Source organism: Mustela erminea, chromosome 12 (genome assembly GCF_009829155.1).
Source record: "Mustela erminea isolate mMusErm1 chromosome 12, mMusErm1.Pri, whole genome shotgun sequence".
In the NCBI taxonomy this organism is placed as follows: domain Eukaryota; kingdom Metazoa; phylum Chordata; class Mammalia; order Carnivora; family Mustelidae; genus Mustela; species Mustela erminea.
Window position 1 is genome coordinate 83,710,276 of NC_045625.1, and position 25,587 is coordinate 83,735,862.

A 25,587-nucleotide genomic window follows, 5' to 3' on the forward strand; every position below is an offset into this window, starting at 1 on the left:
CTTCCTTTTCACAAAACTGTTTTTGTTCTAAATATTATTATTTACATATAAAAGAGGTAACTTCCTTAAAATCTAATACACTTCCATCCATCCCAGTCCCATACCTCACTTCGCGCCCCAGCATCACACACAATACAGATTCAGTGCTGAGCCCCTCCTACTCCCTCAAAACAAGCTGTGGGAAGGCCTCAGCCCCAATTCTAGCCTAAGAACAGCTGATCATTTAGAGAAACCCACACCTGACTGACCTGGCCCCTCAGTGTAACTGTTTACCTCGCTGACCTCTCCAGAGTCAAGCCAGCTCCAAAAAAAATGTGACACTGACCCAGGGACCCACAAACTAGCTTTCAGCTCCCTAGAAGCAGTTATTACTTTTCCATAATTCTCTTTAAACCCCTAAAGGCATCAATGCCCATAAGGTTCATCCTACAAAACATTCCACCTTCGTTACTTTAACCTTCAATACTTGCTCCCTGTCACAAGAAAAAGCTGCCTTGTGAGGTCAGAGGCAATTTGATTATATTAATATTCTTTGTATTTGAAATCAAACTTCACAAATTCTTAAATCATTTTACATACATTATCTCATTTAGCCTTCAAAGGATTAGAGGAAATGGCTATTCTCATTTTATAAAAGAAGAAACTAAATCTAATACTGTCACAATAGTATCATAATAGTATCACAGGATACTCTTTTTTTATACAGGGGTATTTTTCAAAAACTGAAATCATACTCAATATAAGTAAAATGATCATAATTTTAAAACCTTGTGAATGAAAGCTTTTTATGTCACATAAAATCAATCTGGGATGCGGATGTTACATAAGTGTTAACAATCATGTAAGAGTATACTCATAGAGATTACCTAAAAATTGCATTCATTATTCCACTATTATTACAGTATTGAATCAAAAACTGTTCCTTGCCAAAAGACGAGTTTACTATTTTTGTTAATTATTCTTAGCCTGTAGCCACTGCAAATCCTATTACTATGTCCTGTAGAGAATAAGGCTGTTACCATCCTGGAAATAGTTAACTGGCACCAGGCTCAACAAATATCTGTTGAATGAATTCTAGTTAACACTCCTATTTGTTGACAAAGATGAGTGGATGTTGTTATTTGAAATATTCTATATAATGTGCAGCAACAAATCCCCTTCTATTCAGCAGTTCATCTATTTAATAAAGATGTATTTTTAGCAAGGTACCTATTTCTGAAATATCCCGGGATATTCCAGATTTGAAAATTTGAAACATTTTTCAAAATATTTTATCACTGACCTTTTGGGAACCTTACTTACATATGAATTTGGGGCTATCTGGCTGTGAGTTGGTGGTGTATAAAAAAAGGCATGGCAGGAAAATTAGATTTTTTGTTTTTGAATTTCCATACCTAAATGGAACTAATAGTAGTTTCACGAAGTTACCCATGTTTTTAACACATTTACTTCTCCAGAAGATTAGAAATCTATATGTAAAGCTAACTGGGAAAAACCAACATTTTACTACCTTCAAGCTGTCAAGAAGTACCAAATACAAAAAAAAACACGTTAAAATCCCCAAAATAAAAATGACCAATGTGTACAATTCTATTATGGATAAAGCACATAATTATCACACATAATTATACAAAAGGAGACAAAATCCCCATTCTATACATTTTTGAAGGCCATACAAACATAAAGAAATAATAAATGCACACTAGCACTTATTTTCTCCGGGTGTTAGCCCGATATTTACTTCCCTTACGCAACTTCTGATTTCCCCAAGCCAAACTCTGCAAAAAGACTAAAATCTGTGTCTGTTATTCAAAGGGACATTCTCCAATATTCATGACTCAGTTGGACAACTTCCCTTTATAAAATTAAAAAGTGGGAATTTTGATATTCTGTTCTACCTGTACAAGCAAGGAAGGAAAACATCTGCAAATTTTTTTTCCAAAAATTTTAGAGTGTGTGTGTGTGTGTGTGTGAGAATGTATACATATACCCAAAGGATTCCTCATCTCTGCTGAGAGACCATGGCTTTTGCTTATATATTAAAAAAGACAAAAATGATTTTGGTACTAATGAACACAACACGTCCCAAAAATCAAGGTTCAACCCTCCAACTCAGCACACGTAAGAAAGAAAGAAACCCTCTGAAATAACACCACTATAGACCCCTCTCCTGCAGAAACAGAAATAAGCTGGACTTATTTCATTTCTTTCCATTTGGGTCACTGTTTTTGACCCAAATGGAAAGAAATCTAGTGTCAGAGATGTCAGACGACATTTTAAAAAAAGCATCAGAAGCTCTCTCTTCTCCAAGGACTGGTTATAGATCTGACGCTATTTCAGCTGTTAGAAAACGATTGTTGCATAATGTCAATCTATTTATTTTTCCAGTCTTTTCCAAGCCCAACTGTTTTCTGACTGAATTGTTTCAACAGCTAGTGCAGTGTAACAGAGGAGCTGGAGAGAAACCTCTCACTTGACCTTTCCTGTGTAACTTCATCCATTGATTCTATTGCATTCAATGCTGTCACGTTTGTAGAACTGAAAAGAACAATGTTGGTAGCCTGGGTGTCAAGTCCTGAGAATAGAGAGCTGTCATTTGAAGTTGTCCAATTCTTTGCCCGTGATTAAAAAATGAATATTTCAGATCAATGGGTGGCAATCCCATTAGAGTGATAGCCCATGATATCAATTACCACTTCAGTTTCAATTTGGCTGCCCGGCCACAGGGTACCATTTCTCAGCTTTCCTTGTGATGGGCTGGCTCTGTGAAGCATGACATCCTTAAATTGCTGCCCATCATCCAAGTGTCATTACTCGCACTGCCTCAGAATGCTCTGAATCACAAGCAGCTACCGGGGTCAAGCTGTGCAACCAGAGGAATTGGACAAGTGGGCAAATCCTTCATATAAAGGAAAAGTTATTTATCTGGCATCTGACTTAGAAAATCTAAAGTTTCCATTATCCTGACAGTATGTCAGTTTTGTGTAGGTATATTGATTTAATAATTTAAGAGGTTTTATCAAGGTGGCAGGAGGTTAAACGTTTACTGTGTTTGCATTATTCAGAATGTTGCTTTGTTTATTTGGCCCCAATTACACCGATAATAGATTCTATTTAACTCCTCTGCACATCCAAATAAACACATAAAATTATTCAACTCTGGGTGTGATATGTTAAGTCTACCAAGAAAACAAATAAAATACCTTAACTGCTACCTCTCCCATGGGTATCCCAAATTTGGTAATAAATGTATATAAGAGAGGAGTTCAAACATGCCTATAGTAAACATACAGAACTAACAACTTGATTTATTTGGATTCCTCCATGAATATTTTATTAGAAATATCATGATTTCAGAAAAGTCAGAATTTTTCTGATTAAATCTATAATACTGGGAATCTTGCTTTGATTCTTTTTTTCTTTCTTTCTTTTCTTTGATTCTTAAGATGACTAATAAATTTGGACTTAAAATCTACAAAGAAATAATTTTCCAAACAGGTCAAATTAGGTGCCCTATTCCTGAGGGAACTAAAGGGCTAGTGAAGGGATATTGGGAGCCACTTAATAAGCCTGCTGTATTCTGAGAGCATAACTTTATTGAAGGTTTGGAAGGAAAACACTTTTAAGATTTTATTTTCTTAAGTAATCTCTACACCTGATATGAGGCTCGAACTCACAGCCCTGAGATCAAGAGTCGCATGCTCTACCAACTGAACCAGCCAGGTGCAGCAGTAGGAAAACGTTTTCAAATTAACAAATTCAGATATACGATGGAGTAGAATACAAAACTGAAGTGTATTTTAATTTTATTTATTTATTTATTTGACAGAGACAGAGAGAGATCTCAAGCAGGCAGAGAGGCAGGCAGAGAGAGAGGGGGAAGCAGGCTTCCCACTGAGCAGAGAGCCCGATGTGGGGCTCGATCCCAGGACCCTGAGATCATGATCTGAGCCAAAGGGAGAGGCTTAACCCTACTGAGCCACCCAGGTGCCCCGAATGTGTATTTTTAAATATTAAATTTAAACTTCTGACAAATGATTATTTAGAAGGCTATCCACACCCTAGATTGAGTCGGGGAGATGAAGGATAATTTCATTCTCTTTTCCCTTTAGTAATATTTCTCTTGGAAAGTTGAAAAATACTGTTTTATTTTATGCAACATGTTTCTAAAAATCTTACTAAGTGCATTTTATGAATTTAAGTTCATTTAAATGCATTTGAAGAACTTGGTAGTTACGAAAACATTCACAGGAGGCTGCCTTTTAAGGGAGAGTTTATCCTCAATACACATATGTATAAATCCTGATTTCTTCAAAATAAGGTAAAGCAATTATTTTTTAATGCAGTGGTTTCCAGTCTGTGTCTGATAGAAATTTAGCACGAGAAAAAAGTTCTCATATGCTTTATCAATCTCAATTGCTTCTACCAAATGGAAAAATACATCAACATTGAGGCTGAGTCCCAATAAGGAGTTACACATACCCAAACTTTATGCTGTAATATCATCTTTACAAAATATTACACTTCCAACTTCTATCACATTAAGCCAGAGTAATAAAAAATAAATATTTAATTTTAAAACAATAATTAAAAGACACAGAAGTTTCATCTATTGCTTATGATATGAGCAACAGATGAAGTTAAAACTTTTTGTTAAAATATTCAAACAAAAATGTAGAAAAAATAATAATCAATTCCCAGATACCTAGTTTTTAACAAATTATTAGCAACTCACAGCAATCTTTCAACTTACTTTTAATCCATATTTTGAATCCACAACAGTTATGATACCTACAAAAGAATACATCTTTTAGTCACCTTTATGTTTAAGAATGAAAATCACAACCTATTTAAGTTCACAAATTTTACTCAGTAAATATTTTTTTGTTGTTGTGCCAAAGCTGATATTTAATTCAATTCCATGAACAAGCAGATACATTTCAAATGTGTACTGAGTGCCTAGCACCATTTTAAAGCATTAGAGAGGCTATAAAATACTTTTTTAATTGAATAAACAAAGAAGTAAATAAGAAAATAAGATTTCTTTGGCCTTAAAAAAGTTTACAATCCAGGGTGGGATTATGGACATTGGGGAGGGTATGTGCTTTGGTGAGTGCTGTGAAGTGTGTAAACCTGGTGATTCACAGACCTGTATCCCTGGGGATAAAAATATATGTTTATAAAAAATAAAAAATTAAAAAAAAAAAAAAGGAAAAGTTAGAGAATATTTGTAACATTAAAAAAAAAAAAAGCTTACAATCCAAAATATGATGAGACAAATTCCATAATATAAACTGGAATGTGATAAACCACCAAGACAGGTTATTTCCAGTTTATATTCACATTATCAAAATCAAGACTTCTCTTTCTTTTTTTTTTTTTTTAAGATTTTATTTATTTATTCGACAGAGAGAGAGATCACAAGTAGGCAGAGAGGCAGGCAGAGAGAGAGGAGGAAGCAGGCTCCCTGCTAAGCAGAGAGCCCGACGTGGGGCTCGATCCCAGGACCCTGGTATCATGACCTGAGCCGAAGACAGAGTCTTTAACCCACTGAGTCACCCAGGCGCCCCAAAATCAAGACTTTTCTTAACATTTAATTTACTGCTTAATAAATCTGAGATACCTTAAGATATCTTATTCCTAGTAATTTGCACCAAATCTAACTCACACAAGTATTTTCCATAACACGTACCTAAGTTTCCAACGGTCAATTAGTTTGGCAACCTCTGAATTTGTACGTCGAGTAATTTTTTCAAATGGTAAGAGCAGAATGAGTCTGATGATGCCTAGGGAATTCAACCAGCTACACACTACATACACTAGAGCCAAATGATTAGGCACAGTCTTAAATTTCACTCTTGAGTCTATGGAAGACCTGGTATAAAGAAAGGTTAAGGGTAGGCAGGTCATAGTTACTTCATTCAGAAAGTTTCCTTATATCTTAAATGAAGTCTATGAATAAAACTGCCCAAAAGTGTTAAAGCAAAGAAGTAAGGGGTGGGTGGGGACTTTGCTTAATTCTTATCTTCAAGGGAAAATGAAAGCAAAAATAGAATCCTCATACTGCATATTTTAAATAAAGTAGAATAAATCAAACATAGGATATAAGAAACTGACATAGCATTTTAAAAGGAAAACCTTAGTGGAAGCACTAAATTGGGAGCTGACACTGAGACCTTACATCTAGTTCTACCACTGTCTGGGGCTTTGGAATCTTACTTCATTATCAAACTAAACAAATTTAAAAAGAGTAAAAATGCGAAGATTAAAATTATAATGTGAACAACAACAAAAAATTTAACCGTAACATTTTACTTGAAAACAAAAGAATATTTGCTTTTCAACTTACCATCAAGATAAATATCAACCCCTAATTCAGCATCAACCCAAAACATAGAAGCTACAGCACCTGAAAAATATATAAAATATTCATCAAACAAAAATATTTACTCAAACTGAGAAACACTATTCTAACTAGGCTGTTTTAACATGTCCTAACAGAATTAGCAGGCAAACACATATACAAATGATGTATGGCTTTCCAAATTTCTTTATGGGAATTACAATGACAGAATCTTTTGCTATTTGTACTCATTTCTTCCCCTCTCCCTTTTTGCCCCCAACTCTGAAAAAAAGGAAAGAAAGGAAAAGAAAAACAGATTAGCTCTTATCACATACAAACCCAACACCAAGCTTCTGCCGATGCCATAATAATCTGCCAACAGATACTACCAAATAATTTGGGCACTATGGATATGTGCACATGGGAATTATTTTTATGTTTTCTGTCCCTAATTTAATAATCATGCAGTTCATAAATAATCAGTTATCTCTCTAAAGGGAAGCAAAACACAACATAGGTAATTCGGAAGCCACTTGACCGAAAAAGAGAAAAACTTGTAAGTTTTAGAGAAGAAAAAAGACCAGAGGCAAAATTGTATACTCTATGGCATTACCAGTAAAACCTTATACTGTTTATTTAATACTGATATAAAATGTGGGTCTGAGGAAAAATAATTTCTAAATAAGAAATTAAAACTTGTTTTTGACGCACACTGGTTCAGTAGCAAAGCACACGCCCTGATCAGTATGCCACTATGCAAGGAAAGGGAAACTGGCCGTAAAGAAAGTATGTGATTTTTCAAAGCATCACAGGTCCAGTTAGTGACAGGGCTGTCTAAAAGAATGAGTACTGGGGAAAAACAAGGATAACTGAACTCATTCCCATGTCTGAAGCTGTCCACCTAGCCCGAGGAGATGTGGTCCCCCAAGCATCACTCTGTGTCAACAGTGAAATACCTGTCAGCTGTTTACAGTGATTACTCATGCAAGATATAGCAAGGGCCACAAGATCTAATGGTTTCCTGATACCTATTGATTTTTTCCCAAAAACTTAATAGTTTTCCAATTTGACTGAAATAGGATTTGTGAGTAACAGGAGAGAATCAATGCCTGTTCTTTTCAAGGAAATTACTTTACCATGACAATTATTTAGCTTAGAACTGGAGAGTGTCAGTCTCCTAAACGGGAAACAACTGAATTGCCAATAAGAATTTTCTTCACTTACTTGGCTAACAACATGATTTTAATTAATGAGGGAGAAAAAAGGAAATCTACTATGAGCATCATTTACTCCAAACAGTAAGTCATAAAAGAGACTTAATTTTTTTTCACTCAATAAAATTCCACCTTGCTCATAAACCTTTTTTTAAATTCATGGATTACTATTCAAATAGCTTACAAGTCCCACACAGTTAACATTCATGTTGTATTAAGTTGAATTACAAGAGGGTATTGGAGCTTTTTTTCTAAATCTGATGTGCATCTTTGGTAATATCAGGCTACCCAAGAAGCAACTATCTGAAACTCAGATGCAGGTGTGTTTAGCAAGAGGAATAAAGATGAGAGAGTAAGTTGATCAGTAGTTCCAAACCCAGGCTGATTTTTCTCCCCAGGGAGTATTTGTCAACGTCTAAAGATATTTTTAATCATTTCAACTAGGGAAATGGTGCTGGTATTTAGTGGGTAGAAGCCAGGGATGCTGTTAAACATCCCACAAGGCAAAAAACAGAACAAAACAAAACAAAGAAACAAAAACATCCCACAATCCATAAGACAATCCCCTACAAAAAGGAACTATCCAATCCAAAATATTTAAGTTGTGCCAGTGTTAAGAAACCCTTAGCTAGGGGAGCCTGGGTGGCTCAGTGGGTTAAAGCCTCTGCCTTCAGCTCAGGTCATGATCCCAGGGTCCTGGGATCGAGCCCCGCATCGGGCTCTCTGCTCAGCAGGGAGCCTGCTTCCTCCTCTCTCTCTCTCTGCCTGCTTCTCTGCCTACTTGTGATCTCTCTCTGTGTGAAATAAATAAAATCTTTAAAAAAAAAAAAAAAAAAAGAAACCCTTAGCTAGATTATATAATCTCCCTTATTCAAAACCAATTACAACAAAAATTTAAAATAAAATTTAAAAGCCAAATTTTTATCAGCAATAACAAAATATATAAACTCCTACAATGAATACTGAAGAGTGATAGTCTAAATAAGAAACAAAGTCCTGGGCGCCTGGGTGGCTCAGTGGGTTAAAGCCTCTGCCTTTGGCTCAGGTCATGATCTCAGGGTCCTGGGATCGAGTCCCGCATCAGGCTCTCTGCTCAGCAGGGAGCCTGCTTCCTCCTCTCTCTCTCTCTCTGCCTACTTGTGATCTCTCTCTGTCAAATAAATAAATAAAATCTTTAAAAAAAAAAAAAAAGAAAGAAAGAAACAAAGTCCTATGTGACTTCTGATAATTCTTCATTCTATGCCCATCAATAAATGGTTGTAGGGGGAAGAGTTTACAGAATCCAAATACTTATCAGAAACAGCTTTCAAAATGGTATGGGGAACTGAACAAGAAGTAAGTAATACAGGAAAAAGTCAACCAAGGGTAAATTTTCTAACCATTTCTGTATTTTTTTAAAAAGATTTTATTTGAGAAAGAGACAAATAAGAGAGCATTAGAGGGGAGAAGGTCAGAGGGAGAAGCAGACTCCCCATGGAGTTGGGAGCCCGATGCAGGACTTGATCCTGGACTCCGGGATCATGACCTGAGCCGAAGGCAGTCGCATAACCAACTGAGTCACCCAGGCATCCACCATTTCTACATTTTTGGAGGAGGGGGTCACCTTCTAGGGCTCAGAGCAAAATGAATTGAAAGGTCTGAGGCTCGAGGACATACCCACACAAGATATGGAATATATATTCATGAGTAGCTGGAGGAAATTCAAGAGAGGAACACTTGGGTACTTTAAAGAGAGCTGAGCCTGAAAGTCTGCTTGCCCATCTGAGAGATCTGACTGGATCTCTCAGTCACCCTTTTTCCTTTGCTTCCCCTTCCCTGCTCCCAGCAATACCCAACATTCAAATTGAGGCCTAGGAGAAAAACACGTTTAGGTAAGATGGGTAAGATATTAAAAGTAATTCAACACCATATGTAAGTAGACCGATGCTCTCTACGTCAATCACCAACATGCTGAAAAAACCAATGCACAAATATTACAGCTTAGAAGAAAAGAAAAAAGATGAAAGAAAGAAAAAAGTTAAAGAAATGAATAAGGCATATAAATGGCATAGAACCCATTCTGGGAGGAAACATAACCAAAGAAACATAATCAAAGAAAATTCTGAAAGGACTATTCATAATAGAGAACTTAAAAAACAACATAATCAATTAAAAACAAACTCTCAAAGGCAAGATAAAGCAGAGTAATATGAAATGGTACTTTGTGAAAGAAATAAATGTATATACCCAATAAACATATCATTACTTAACGAATTCTTTTAAAAGATCAAGGTTGGAATAGACACTGGTGGAAACAGAATTACTGACAAAAAGGAACATGTGAGATGATTAAATACAGAAGCAAACATAAATAAATAAATAAATAAATAAATACAGAAGCAAAAGACAATTTGAAGATAAAAGATAGGGAGAACAAAAGAAAATTCAACATAAGGGAAATTGGTGTCATAAAGTAGAGGACCCAATAATTGGACCAAAAAAAAGATCCTTATGGTAATAAATAAGGAAAATGCTCCTAAATGAATACATAAACTTACAGACAAAAGAGAATACTGTAATCCAAGAAAAAATGATTACAGATGACATGTAGATGTACTTTGGTTATATTACTGACCTTCAAAAACAAAGCAAACAATTGTCAGGCATTTTGGATGAGAAAGCAAGTCACTTTCCAGGAGGCAGAAAAAAAAAATATTAGACTTTTCTATAGTAACAATCATTGCCCTGATATAATAAGATAATGACCATAAAGTTCTAATGAAAGTGTTCCCTAACGATATTACCTCCTGCCAAGTTGTTTTTCAACCATGAAAACACCAGACACACACACACAATACATTAAAGGAAACAAAAGCATTAAAACTCAAAAAATACATCACTCATAAATCCTTTCTGATGAAATAAAAAAGGAAATCCAGCCAACCAAAAATTACTGAGAGATCAAGAAGTAATATTTGCTAAGTTCTGAGGGAAGTTAATTGTGATCTGGAAATTTTATACCTAGTCAATCCTTCAGTTATAAAAACAAAAGACAAGCATTCTCAAGGAAGTATGCAAGACCTCAAGAAGGGGGGAACCTGGGTGGTTCAGTTAGTCGAGCGTCTGACTCTGGGTTTCAGCTCAGGTCGTGATCTGTCATGAGACTGCACCCCACGTCGGGCTCTGCGCTCAGCATGAAGTCCTCTTGGGACTTTTCTCTCCCTTCCCCTCTGTCCCTGCTCCCAACTCTCTCTCCCTCTCTAATAAATTCTTTAAATCTTTTTTTTTTTTAATCTTTTAAAAAAAAAAAAAAGTGAAGGAACACAGCATCTGTAGCTTTAAAGGATTACCCGACCATGAAAATCAGTCCAATCAAGAGATTCATCAACTCAGGAATGGAGAAGCCACAGTACTGAGCTAATGAGAACTAAAACTGTTTAACATAGAACTAAACAAAGTATGAGAGAATGTAGATGTTAGAAATCTTAACACCACAACATACAATAAATCAACCACACTAAGTGATAGTGTTCATTCCCTACTCCTTTATGTCAGGGAGTCAAGAAATACTCTGAACTGACACATATAGTTAAAACTAACTCATCCCATTTGTTTATGGTTTTATTTTTAAGATTTTTATGTATTCATTTGACAGATAAAGAGACAGCAAGAGAGGGAACACAAGCAGGGGAGAGTAGGAGAGGGAGAAGCAGGCTTCCTGCTGAACAGAGAGCCCAATGTGGGACTCGATCCCGGGACCCTGGGATCATGATCTGAGCGGAAGGCAGAAGCTTAACAACTGAGCCACCCAGGCACCCCTGTTTATGCTCTTTATAACCTTTTTATCCCCTTAACTCATATCCCTTCCAGTGGAAAAGCATTTTTCTGATAATTTAGGATTCCTTCATTCTTTCAAGTTCTTTTTTCAATTATGCAGTAATTTTTTTGCTTCTACCCACCTTTTATTGAGCAATTTATTAAATTCATTTTAATGATATTAATAGGTGATTAGTGGAGTATCTAACACATGTTGGCTAACTTTAGGTGGTTTACATATATAATATACATATTTTTAATTGAGTAAAATGGTATTTGACCTTATATTAGTTTCAGGTGTATTGTATAATGATTCCATATTTGTGTACATTACAAAGTGATCATCATAGGAAATCTAGTTACCATCCAAAACACATAATTGACCCCCTTCATCCATTTCAGTCCTCTAAACCCTTTCCCCTCTGATAACCATCAATCTGTTCCCTGTATCTGAGTTTTGTTTTTTCTTTTATTAGGTTCCACAGATTGATGAGATCTAACTTATTTCCCAGAGTTTGATACCCTCAAGGTCCATTCCCGTTGTCACAAATAGCAAGGCCACTGTATATATATATATAGCACATCTTTCTCCATTCATCCATCAACAAACTCTTAAGTTGCTTCCATATCTTGGCTACTGTAAATAATGATGTAATGAACATAGGGGTGCAAATATCTTTTCAAATTAGTTTTCGTTTTCTTCAGAAAAGTACGTACAATAAAATAGCTGATTACATGATAGTTCTATATTTAATGTTTCAAGGAATCACCATAGTAATGAAAGTGTACGCAAATGGAAAACCACCACTTTCTGCAGTAGCGGCACCAGTCTGCGTTCCCACCAACAGTGCATGAGGGTTTCCTTTCCTCTGCATCCTCACCACTTATTTCTTGCCGATTTGATTCTAATAGGTGTCAGGTGGTATCACACTGTGGTTTTGATTTGCATTTCCCTGGTAATTAGTGAATCTGAGCATCTTTTCATGTGCCTGTTGGGCACATCCATATGTTCTTTGGAAAAATGTCTATTTGGATCCTCTGCCTTCTTTTCAGTTTTTTGTTTTTTGTTTTGTTTTTGCTACTGAGTCTTTACACATTTTGGATATTAACCTTATCAAATACATGATTTGCAAATATTTTCTCCTGTTTTTTCATTTTATGGATGGCTTCCTTTGCTGTCCAAATGCCTTTTAATTTTATATAGTCCGAATTACTGATTTTTGTTTTGTTGCCTTTGCTTTTAGTCAGATCCAAAATTTCAACACCAAGATGGATGTTAAGGAGCTAAATATCTGTTTCCTTCTAGGAGTCTATGGTTTCAGGTTTCATATTCAAGTCTTCCCTTCATTGTGAGTTAACTTTTTTATCATGTAAGACAGTAGTCTAGTTTCATTCATGTAGCTGTCCAGTTTTTCCATCACCATTTATTGAAGAATCTTTTCTGCTCATTGTATATTCTTGCCTCCTTTGTCATAGTTTAACTGACCAGAAAAGCATGGGTTTTTATCTGGGTTCTCTATTGTTTCATTCATCTGTTTTTATGTCAATACCATACTGGTTTCATATTACAGCTTTGAAGTACAGTTTGAAGTCTGGGACTGTGACATTTCCCATTTGCTCTTCTTTCCCTCTCTCTCTCTCTCTCTTTTTTTTTTTTAAAGATTTATTTATTTGACAGAGAAAGATCACAAGTAGGCAGAGAGGCAGGCAGAGAGAGAGAGAGAGGAGGAAGCAAGCTCCCCGCTAAGCAGAGAGCCCAATGCGGGACTCGATCCTGGGACCCGGAGACCATGACCCGAGCCGAAGGCAGTGGCTTAACCCACTGAGCCACCCAGGTGCCCCCCATTTGCTCTTCTTTCTCAAGCCTGCTTTGGCTATGGGGCACCTGGGTGGCTCAGGTGGTTAAGCATCTGCCTTCGGGTCAGATCATGATCCCAGGTCTGGGGATTAAGCCCTGTATCTTGTCCTCTGCTCAGTGGGGAGCCTACTTCACCCTTTCCCTCTGCCTACAGCTCCCTCCCTCCAGGTTGTGCTCTGTCAAATAAGTAAATAAAATCTTTAAAAAAAAAAAAAACTGCTTTGGCTATTCAGGGTCTTCTGTGATTCCCCACAAACCTTAGAATTATTTGTTGTGGGGCACCTGGCAGCTTCAGTCAGTTGAGCACGCAACTCTTGATCTCACAGTTATGCATTCAAGCCCTATGTTGGGGTGTGTGTGGAGAGATTACTTAAAATATTTTTATAGCCTTGTGAGAAATGGCATTAAAATTCTGAAAGAGTTGACAACGAATATATTGCTTTGGGTAGTATGGACATTTAACAGTATTAGATCTTAAAAAAAAAAAAGAGCAGGGAGTAACTTTCTATTTTTGTGACTTAATTTCTTTCATCAATGTCCTACAGTTTTCCACATACAGATCTTTCACTTCCTTAGTTACGTTTATTCCTAGGTATTTTCTTTTTGATGCAAATTGTTTTGTTAGGCTTCTTGCAAGGATTGTTTATTTCTCTGACAGTTCATTACTTGTACATAGAAACACAACAGATAAGTATATACTGATTTTGTATACAGCAAATTACTAAGTTCACTTATTTTCGTTTTTTGGTAGAGTCTTTAGGGTGTTCTATATATAGAATTATGTCATCTGCAAAAAGTGATTGTTTTCTTTCTTTCTTTCCAATTTGGATGCTTTTATCTCTTTTTCTTGTGTTATTGTTGTGGGTAGGACTTCCAATACTATATCAAATAAAACAGGCAAGAATGGGCATCCTTATTTTGTTCCCAAGCTGAAGAAAAGCCTTCAGCTTTACATCACTGAGTATAGTTTGTCATGTATGGCCTTTATTATATTTAAGTACATTCCCTCTATACCCACCTTAAGAGTTTATCATAAATGGACACTGAAATTTATCAAAGATTTATTCTCCATTTACTGAGATGAGCACATGATTGTCACACTTCGTTTTGTTAAGTGGTGTATCACTGACTGATTTGCAGATGTTAAAGCATCCTTGCATTCCTGGAATAAATTCCATTGATCATGGTGTATGACCCTTTAAATGTATTGTTGAATTCCGTTTGCTAATATTTTGTTGAGGATTTTTACATCTATGTTCATCACGGGTATGAGCCTATAAATTTTTCCTTAAAAGATTTTATTTATTTATTTGACACAGACAGAGAGGGATCACAAGTAGGAAGAGAGCCAGGTAGAGAGAGAGGGGGGAAGCAGGCTCCCTGCCAAGCAGAGCGTGATGCGGGGCTCGATCCCAGGACGTGAGATCATGACCTGAGCCGAAGGCAGAGGCTCAACCCACTGAGCCACCTCAGGCACCCCCTATAATTTTTATTTTATTTTTTTGGTGGTGTCCTTCTTATTTGATATCAGGGTAATGTTGACCTTATAAATGAGTTTAGAAGCTTTCCCTTCTCTTCAATAGTTTGGAAGAGTTTGAGAAAAGATATTACATCTTTTTTATATTTTTGGTAGAATTCCCCAATGAAAACATCTGGTCCTGAACTTGCTTGCTACGTTTTTTTTATTACAGATTCAATCTTCTTACTAGCAATGCATCTATTCAGATTTTCTATTTCTTCATGGAAGACTGGAAGTCTTGAGAGATTATATGTTACTAGGAATTAACCCATTTCATTATCACAAAGGTCTCTTTTGATCCTCGATTTCTGTGGTATGGTAACTTCTCTTTCATTTCTGATTTTATCTTTTTCAAAAAACAGGTTACTTTCATTGTTCTTTTTCTATTTTTTTTTTTTTTTAGTCTCTATGTCATTTATTTCTGCTCTGAATCTTTATTATTTCTTTCTTTCTATTACCTATGGGATTCATTTGTTCTTTTTCTAGTTCCTTTAGGTAGAGTTGTCTTTATGAACCTTGCTCTCAGAACTGCTTTTGCTGCATCCTATAGATTTTAGATTGTTGTCTTTCCATTTTCATGTGTCGAGGTATTTTTTATTTCTCCTGACTTCTTCATTGACCCATTGATTATAACAGTTGCATGCTACTTAATTTCCACATATTTATGATTTTTCCAGTTTTCTTTTTATAATTGCCTTTGTCTCATACCACTATCATTGAAGAAGATATCGGACACGACTTCAATCTTCTTAAATTTACTCAGACTTGTTCTGTAGTCTATTATGTGATCTAATAGGAGAATGTTCCATACGCAGAGAAGAATGTATATTCTGCTGCTTTTGGATGATATGAATTGTATACAATTAACACCTGAACAATGGAGTTGGGATGCTGACTATGCAGTCAAAAATCCACATATAACTTTTTAAAAAAGATTTATTTATTTGACAGAGAGAGACAGAAGAGTGCACAAATGCACACAATCAGGGGGAGGGGAAGAGGGAGAAGCAAGCTCCCCGATGAGCAGGGAGCCCAATGACAGGCTTGATCCTAGGACCCTGAGCCAAAGGCAGAGGCTTAACTGACTGAGCCACCCAGATGGCCCAAATATAACTTCTGATTCCCTAAAAACTTAACTACTAATAGCCTACAGCCTTACTAATAGTATAAATAATCGGTTAATACATATTTTGTAGGTTTTATTTTGTATCATATTCTTACAATTCTTACATATCATATCATATCATATGATAGTATATATTATCATATGATAATACTATCATATGAAACATTTCTACTATCATATGATAGTATAAATAATCGGTTAGTATATATTTTGTAGGTTGGACTTTGTATCATATTCTAACAATTCTTACATATCATATTCTTACAATTATGTAAGATATTACAAATATGATACAATCTTGTATCATATTTTTACAAGAAAAAAGAAAATATTATTGAGAAAATCATATGAAACAGAAAATACATTTACAGTATCGTACTGTAAAAAATCTGCATTGTAAGTGGACCTACCCAGGTCAAACCCATGTTGTTCAAGGGTTAACTGTACACTATTTTTTTTTTAAAAGATTTTATTTATTTATTTGACAGAGAGAGATCACAGGTAAGTAGAGAGGCTGGCAGAGAGAGAGAGAGAGAGAGAGAAGCAGACTCCCCGCCCAGCAGAGAGCCTGATGTGGGACTCGATCCCAGGACCCTGAGATCATGACCTGAGCCGAAGGCAGCGGCTTAACCCACTGAGCCACCCAGGCGCCCCCTTAACTGTACACTATTAAGTCCATCTAATTTCATATGTTAAGGCTGTTATTTTCTTATTGGCTTTCTGTCTGGATAACCTATCCATTGATATAAATGGAGTACTATAGTCTTCTAATAGTACTGCTGTCCATTTCTCCCTTTAAGTCTGTTAACATTTGCTTTATATATTTAGGAATTCCTATGTTGAGTGAATAAAAATTTTCAAACGTTTTATCCTCTTGTTGGCTTGACGCTTTGTCATTGTGCAATGCCCTTTATCTTGTATCACAGACTTTGTTGTAAAGTCTATTCGGTTTGATGTAAGTAGAGCCACATCAGCTTTCTTTCATTTACATTTGCACGGAATATCTTTTCCACCCCTTCACTTTCAGTCTGTGCATCATTAGATCTGAAGTAGATCTCTTATAGGCAATATATAGATGAGTCTTTTTTTTTTAATCTGTTCAACTACTAGACATCTTTGAAGATGTACAAAATAAAAATTATTTTAAAAGAGTATGTCCATTTACATACATATGTGGAGAGTATGTCCATTTACATTTAAAGTAATTATTGATAGATATGTACTTCTTGCCATTTTCTTAATTATTTTCTGGCTATTTTTGTAGTTCCTCTGTTTCTTCTCTCACTCACTTCCCTTGCAGACTATATATACATACATACATACATTTTTATATATACATACAAAATATGCTTATATATACATGCAGCTTATATATATACATATTTGTTTATATACTTGTTTATATACTCATATGCTTATAGATTTTATATTTACATATACTTATATATAAATAAAAGCCTATTTCAAGTTGAAAGTACCATAAATTTGAATGTATTATAAAAACTCTAATTTCTGCTCTTCCCTCCACATTTGTTTTTGATGTCATATTTTACATCTTCTTTGTGTATCTCTTAATTTTTATAGTTATACTTAAGTTCACTTTTGTCTTTTAACCCACATAGTAGTTTTATAAATGGTTAATTTACAACCTTTACTACATATTTGCACATACAAGAGAGATTTTTACTTTCCCATGTTTTTTTGTTAGTAGTACCTTTCCTTTTTGGCTTAAAGAAGTCCCTTTAACATTTCTTATAAGACTAATTTAGTGGTGAACTCCTTTAAGTTTTGTTCATCTAGAAAACTCTCCTCCAACTGTGAATGGCAATTGTGGCAGGTAGAATATTCTTGGCTGGAAATTTTTTCCTTTCAGCACTTGGAATCTATCGTGCCACTCCCTTCTGTCCTGCAAAGGTTCATCTGAAATATCAGCTGATGGGGTTTTGGGGATTCCCTTGTACTTAACAAGTTGTTTTTCTCTTGTTGCTTTTAAGACCCTCTCTTTAATTTTTGACATTGTAATTATGATGTCTCTTGATGTGGATGTCTTTGAGTTCATCTTATTTGGCACTCTCTGTGCTTCTGGGACCTGGATGTCTGTCTCCTTCCCTGGGTTACGTAAGTTTTCTGTCTCTTTCATTCTCTCTTTTCCTTCTGAGATCCCTATAATATGAATGTTATTTCACTTGATATTGTCCCATTGGTTTCTGAAGCTATCTTCATTAATTTTGTTGTTGTTGTTGTTGTAGCTTTGTTTGGCTGAGTTCCACTGCCCTGTCTTCCAGGTCACTGATCCATTCTTCTTCACTTATTCTGATGCTGAAACCTTCTAGTATATTTTTCGGTTCAGTTACTGTACTCTTCAGCTCCGTGACTTGCATTTGGTACTTCCTCGTATTTTCTACCTTACTTTGTTGCAGTCTCAACCATTCTTCTAACTCTGTAAACATCTTTATAACCATTACCTTGAACTTTTTATCGGGTTGGTTAGTCATCTCCACTTCATTAAGGTCTTTTTTCTGAGGTTTTGTGTCCTTCTTTTGTTTGGAAAATATTCCTGTCTCCTCATTTTGCTTGACTCTCTGTTTCTAATTATTAAGCAAAACAGTTACTTCTCCCAGTCTTGAAGGAGTGGCCTTGTATAGGAGATAAACCTTATAATTCAACCTTGCTCTAGCTTTTGGCTATCTCTCTGAAGCTTTATGTTAACTAATTAGCTTGAATTATTCTTTGTAGATCCCACATTGTTTAGAGTGTGTCAAGACTTGCCAGTGTTCCAAAAGGAATGATCTCAGTACCTGGTTTCAGACTGACTGGAAGATAGATCCATTGGAAAAAAGATCCACAGGAAGGGGCTTTTGGAGTATACAAATATACAGCCCTGTGGCACTACAACTGTAAACCCAGCTAACCTCCAGCCCAAGAGATCTGGAGGTATCTCCTGAACTCAACCTGCAAAAATCAGGGCTTCAGACAAGCACACAAACTTTCCGAAGGCACCACCAAGCTGCACTGACGCCGAAGGAGAGATCAAAGGTGGTGTCTCCCTGGCTACATTTTGAGAGCATCTTTGAAGCCTGTCCCTTAGGCTGGCTCCAGGACAGTGGATGGGCCTTCCTCATAGGCAGACTAGTAGTGTGTTTTAGCAGGCTGTCTATGCAGTACCTTGGGTATGCTGGCCCTCCCCAAACTACCTTCCTATTATACTCCCATAGGGTGCAGAAATTCAAGCTTTTCCAGCCACCAGGGACAAGTGATCAACAGACATTCCCTCTGTGGACCACACTTAAAGGCAGGTTTCAGCAAGGTTGCAGGAGTACTGAGGGTGGAGCACATCCATGGCTTTAGGGATGCAGGATAACAACGTGGGCAGGATATACCCAAGGCTTTAGTGAGGCACGGAGATGGCTGGGACAAGGCACACCCATGGCTTTAGGGAGCTGTGTGTGTCCATGGCGACTGACTGCACTAGCCAAGTGAAAGGAGAATGCAAAAATGACACTCACAAGGACCTCTGGACCCAAAGAAAATACCAACTGGTCCCAGCTACTCCAGCAAACACTTTAGAATTAGCAAATGAATCTCCTTCCCATATAATTCAGACACTTTCAAACTGCTGCCTTTGCACTGGGTCCCAAGATGAGTGTGCTTGTGCGTAAGCCCCTCAAAAGGAATATCTCAGATTCCCCTCAGCCCCTCAGGTTCACTATACACAAGCCCCCTTGGTTTCCAAATCCATTTGGGGAGCCTCATCTTTCCAGTGCAGGTTCCAAGGGTTGGCATACCCTAAGTGGGTTATAAACCCATCCCTCCTCAGGTAAAGACACCAGACCTATGAAACCCCTCCCTACTCTGACTTGCTGCACCAAGCACAAAATTCTTGGCAAAACTATGTCTCCACCTCTCCTATCCATTTCAATGTGGCCCTGATTTCCCTGTTGTAGAAAGAGCTGTTCTACTAGTTTTCAGTTCTTTCTGAGCAGGAATTATTCCATAAGTAACTGCAGATCTAGTGTGTCTACAGAAAGAGAGAGTTCAAGGTGTTCCTAAGCTGCCATCTTGAACTGCCTTCAAGTTCTCTCCTTTTAGATTCAAGTAAAACTAAATTAATAATTACTAAGACCAGCACAAAGAATGCAATCACATTTTTTAAAACTGTCTGTTATACAGCTTTCAGAAGCACATAGGGCAGGGCTTCCCAAATTCATGAAATGTGTAAGAATCCACTGGAGGGCTTATTAAAACAGACTGCTGGGCTCACCCAGTAGATTCCGATTTAGTAGATCTGGGATGGGGCCCAAGAATCTGCATTTTTCACAAGTTTCAGACACTGATGCTGTCATTCAGCAAGTAGCATTGTCACAGAAAAATCCCTGGAATAAAACTTACCTACTTGCATTTCATGGTAGTGAGATACAGTGTGATTTAATTTTCTTCTTTGCATTTTCTTAGATACCGGGTAAATTTTTTTTTTTTTTATAACAAATGTTCCATTTTTACTCAAACAATAAAATCTTCATTCTAAAGAAAGTTAGAAGCTACAAACATTAACCTATTTATACCTACAATTTGTACAAAAGCCTTCTCTGAGAACATTATTTAACCTTCCTTCTCCCTCTGAAAAGCTGAACCATGTTTTAAAACTCACCTACTCTCAAATCAAAGTTACAAGAGTTTCTCATAGAGAAGAGTTTCTTCTCTATGAAGTGGCTACCATGAAAGAAATTGATATTTGCAATTTCAAAAAGGAGGCATATATTTTCCCATCTTACCAGGTTTAATATTTAGTATCAATGTAATAGTCCAAGTTCTATCATCAGTCAAATCTACTGGAAATGTGTGAAAATACACATAGTATGGTTTACTACAGGACCACAACAGCCCAACTCAACACTAATTTTAAAACAGAAGGACAATGTTATTATGCAACAATTTTAAGTACAATAACTGCTGTTTACATGTGGCCCTTCAGCATACTTCAGTATCTGTTCTAAACAGTTACAACCCCTAATAAATTATTCCTAAACAGTACTTTTATATAGTCTTTTATATTGCTTTATGGCCCAATACCATTAACTCAAATTAAAAAAAAAAAAAAAGAACTTATACAATGAACACAAAATGTTCTGCAAACTAGGAATAAAGATGTTACCTAAAAAATGTTTGGTAAGAAGGAAAGAGAAACTATTAAAATAGTTCAACTTGGTGTAGCTTTCAAAAGAGAAATTTACATGTAATTCTATTTAGAGATAAAAATTTCATGGGTAATCATTAATTCCACACCAGGAAAAAGGTCCATTAGCCTTATTTTAACTCTGTACCTAAGGACAGTATTTACAAATAAAATTATTTCAACTTCAGTAGAAAAACAAACTGCTAATAATTAACTGAAAAACAATTAAGTAATAATGAGATTAGAGTCTAAAAGTCTTTAAGTATCTTTAAATGACCCTCCAAGACAGCTGGATTAGAAAGTAATCAGGAGGCACCTGGGTGGCTCAGTGGGTTAAAGCCTCCATCTTTGGCTCGGGTTATGATCCCAGGGTCCTGGGATCCCAGAGCCCCCGCATCGGACTCCGCTCAGCAGGGAGCCTGCTACCTCCTCTCTCTCTGCCTGCTTCTCTGCCTACTTGTGATCTCTGTCTGTGAAATAAATAAATAAAATCTTTAAAAAAAAAAAAAAAAGAAAGTAATCAGAAGTGAGATCTCTGTAGAGTATAATCAATCAGATATAAAAGTAAAACGTAGAAGTGGAATGTCTTTATTTTTCCCCAATTTCCATAGTTTTAACACCTCGCGTTCCTACCAGTAGTCTTAAATCAATCAATTGAACTTCAATCCTATTATCAAGTTAAAAGTACCAAGTACTTTGATTATGATTTATCTGCAAAAGAAACATGACAATCCAGTATTTTTAGTCTAGAGTACAGGTTTAATGCTTACTTTACATATTTCTCAATACCTTAAAAATGTTTAAGAACTATATTCCGATTATTAATAACGTCATTTCTTACCAGGATCTGCTAACCCAGTTGTCTCTAATAGTATGTAATCAAATTTCCCCTTCTTCTCCATCAAATTCTCAATAGCTCTAAGGCCATTGTCCCTGGAGAATACCAAAATATAAAATATAGTTGATTATCTGAATATTTTAAAGTGATCATTATAAACATTTTAAAATATATTTAGCACCCTCAGACAAAAATACCTTTAGGCATGTAAAAATTTAACTCATTCCCAAACTGCTAATACAACATCCATCAATATTTACCAATGGTGGAGAAAAACAGAGGCATATATACTGATAAGTGAAATAAATCAGATACATGAGGAGTTAATATTTTAACTTAATTAAAATTAAAAGGAGAGGAAACTTTAATAACCCTGACAAGTTAAAATCTGCTATTTTTATAGTATCACGAAAGAAAAAACTCAACATCCAAAACAATGATAAAATCTATGAATTACCATGGTTTAATATAACATCTAAAGGGACACAATCACTACTTTTCAATTCTGTTCTGAGTAAGGGTACCAGACTTTAATTTCCCTTTTCTCTGAGAACATCCACAGCCCAAGAAAATATTTACTGGATTTCATTATGGTTTTCAAGAAAATGTCATGATTTTAGATTTGTTAATATATTTGACTCAAAGTCAAATACCTAAGTTGTAAACAATGTAGAAAAAATTTAGTTCACTAGAATATACAAAGTCAACAGTACAGGTATTAATTTTCCTTATTCACTCAACAAAATATTTGAATGAATAGGTATGTCAGGTCCTTTTCTAAGATCTATGGTCTATTAGTGAAAAAAATAGATACTGTCGGTGCACCTGGGTGGCTCAGTTGTTGGGCATCTCCCTTAGACTTGGGTCATGATCTTAGGGTCCTGAAATGGAGCCCCACATCGGGCTCCCTGCTCAGTGGGAAGCCTGCTTCTCTCTCTCTCCCACTCCCCCTGCCTGTGGTCCCTTTCTCACTGTCTCTCTGTCAAATACATAAATAAAATCTTAAAAAAACAAAACAAAACAAAACAAAAAAAACAAACCCAGATACTGTCCTTGGAAGCAACTACCACTAGTGGAACACAATGTGAGCTTTTTCACCTTTGATGGTCATTTATTTTGTTTATAGAAGGTGAATCCTTGGAAATAGGACCAATGACTCATTTAATGTAAAATAATAATTTTTACACATGAAATGTGACTTTCATGTACCACAGAAATTAATAATTAAACCCTGACATCAAAAGACAATAAAAAGAAACTCAATAAAAGAACCAATGCATTAGAGCAGACAAAAAATAAATAGGATAGCAAGAAACACTTTAAGAAAATACATCCTAATAAGTTATTTTCTATATGGAAATACAATGAAGTAGACTACATAAGTCTGTTACATTACACGAGAAAACCAAAGCTGGAAAGATAATCAATAAACATTTGTAACAAACCAACAAGCACACAATAAACACATTCCTCACTTTACTGAACAGCAGAGGCAACCGTTTCTAAGTTCCAGCCATTCTTCATAGAGCTCTCCACCTTGGCTGACAGCTAAGGATTTCTCCACTGCACTTCCTGGAATAATTAACAAGAAGCACTCTTTAGATTACGTTCACTAGCAAAAGCAAAGATGAGGATATCAGTAACACAGATTTCAAATCATTTGATACAAACATCTTTTATAACGTTCATTCTTTCATTGCTTATACAGCCTCAATGTTTTAAACTATACTACTCTAGATTATTTAGGCTTTTACTTTTTAAAGAGGATTTAAGTCCCTAACAAGACAAATCCAAAATTGACTCATACCTACTTCTTCTTTGGTCCTCTCACTTGCCCACTCCTATATCCTAATAAACAGCTATTTCAAAAGCACTCCTTGGCCATGGCCAACCAGTATGCTTAATATAGTGGTTTTTATATGCCCTTAACCCTCTTTAAAGACTGCCTTGGTGGGAGGTTGGGGTACCAGGTGGTGGGTATTATAGAGGGCACGGATTGCCATGGAGCACTGGGTGTGGTGAAAAAATAATGAATACTGTTTTTCTGAAAATAAATAAATTAATTTAATTTAAAAAAAAAAAAAGACTGCCTTATCTATTTTTTTCTTTCCATTCTTCTTCTAAATTGTTTTTGTTTCTATTAGACAGACTACCCAATATTCCCGGTATGAGTAAAAACCCTAGTTCTTTTTGAGGAAGTTTGCTTGGCCAGGGTATCAATGTGCCCATTTAAAAATTAAAATTTTAGGGCGCCTGGGTGGCTCAGTGGGTTAGGCCGCTGCCTTCGGCTCAGGTCATGATCTCGGGGTCCTTGGGATCGAGTCCCGTATCGGGCTCTCTGCTCAGCAGGGAGCCTGCTTCCTCCTCTCTCTCTCTCTCCCTGCCTGCCTCTCTGCCTACTTGTGATCTCTCTCTGTCAAATAAATAAATAAAATCTTTAAAAAAAATAAAATTAAATTAAATTAAAATTAAAATTTTATAGCTTTTTTTTTTTTTTTTTAAAGATTTTATTTATTTATTTGACAGAGAGAAATCACAAGTAGTCGGAGAGGCAGGCAGAGAGAGAGAGGGAAGCAGGCTCCCCGCCGAGCAGAGAGCCCGATGCGGGACTCGATTCCAGGACCCCGAGATCATGACCCGAGCCGAAGGCAGCGGCTTAACCCACTGAGCCACCCAGGCGCCCCTAAAATTAAAATTTTAAACTGGATTTCCTAGCAATGCTTACTTAAGAAAGAGTGATATATATGTGAAATTCTGAGATGCTTGTTACCATACAAGAATGATTTTAAATATCTTACTTTTCCTCCAATAAAGAAATATACCAAAGCCAAGGAAGAGTTCTAAATATCCAGTAAAGTGAATGGCCACAAAAGAAAATTCAGTAATTTTTTATGTATATATTTTTTGTTTATATTTTAGTTAGGCAAGGATAACAAGCTTTGAAAGGGACTGCTACAGAATTCAAGGTATAGGGGATATGAATAAAATGCAAAGGGAAGTACTGCAAATAAATGGTTTATATAAAATTATATAAACAATCCAGAAGGAATAAAGAGAAATAGTAACAATAATAAATGTAATGATCAGTGTCCAACAGATCAGTTAATAAGCTAGAATATAAGATTTACTAGTCTTATTATAATAGCTTATTAAAATGAAAAATCAAAAAAAAAATGAGAAATCAAGAGGCGCCTGGGTGGCTCAATCGCTAAAAGTCTACCATGGGCTCAGGTCATGACCCAGGGTCCTGGGATAGAGCCCCGCATCAGGCTCCCTGCTCAGCAGGAAGCCTGCTTTTCCCTCTCCCACGCCCCCTGCTTGTGTTCCCTCTCCAGCTGTGTCTCTGTCAAATAAATAAAATCTTAAAAAAAAAAAAAATGAGAAATCAAGTTTAACAGGTCTCCCTTCTTGTTCATAAAACCTAGCTCCTTTATTCATTTACAACAGAGAAAATAGTATACTTTAAGAAATAGCTCAACATAAGATATATTTTTTGGCTAAAAGTGAGCTATAGTTAAAATTCACACTTAAGAAGAAAAACTTCTGTAAGGAATCAAAAAATTGTGTCTAACACTGCTGTATATATATTTTTAAAAGCACAGTTCAGGGGCGCCTGGGTGGCTCAGGGGGTTAAGCCGCTGCCTTTGGCTCAGGTCATGATCTCAGGGTCCTGGGATCGAGTCCCGCATCGGGCTCTCTGCTCAGCGGGGAGCCTGCATCC

The 25,587-nt window shown here is 36.2% G+C and overlaps 1 protein-coding gene across 3 annotated transcripts in view; it reads right to left on the reverse strand.

The window, feature by feature from the left end:
• Nucleotides 1-25,587, reverse strand: part of LOC116570332 (COBW domain-containing protein 1) — a 56,046-nt gene that overhangs the window by 25,349 nt on the left and 5,110 nt on the right. For 2 of the 3 annotated variants that reach the window (XM_032307275.1, XM_032307276.1), the window contains 4 exons: nucleotides 23,342-23,438; nucleotides 21,870-21,961; nucleotides 6,350-6,409; nucleotides 4,754-4,791 (listed from right to left, as the gene is read on the reverse strand). In XM_032307275.1, the coding sequence (XP_032163166.1) occupies nucleotides 4,754-4,791; nucleotides 6,350-6,409; nucleotides 21,870-21,961; nucleotides 23,342-23,438 (287 nt within the window). Of the gene's footprint in view, nucleotides 1-4,753; nucleotides 4,792-6,349; nucleotides 6,410-21,869; nucleotides 21,962-23,337; nucleotides 23,439-25,587 lie in introns of those variants that run through there. The other variant, XM_032307277.1, reaches the window with a different exon arrangement.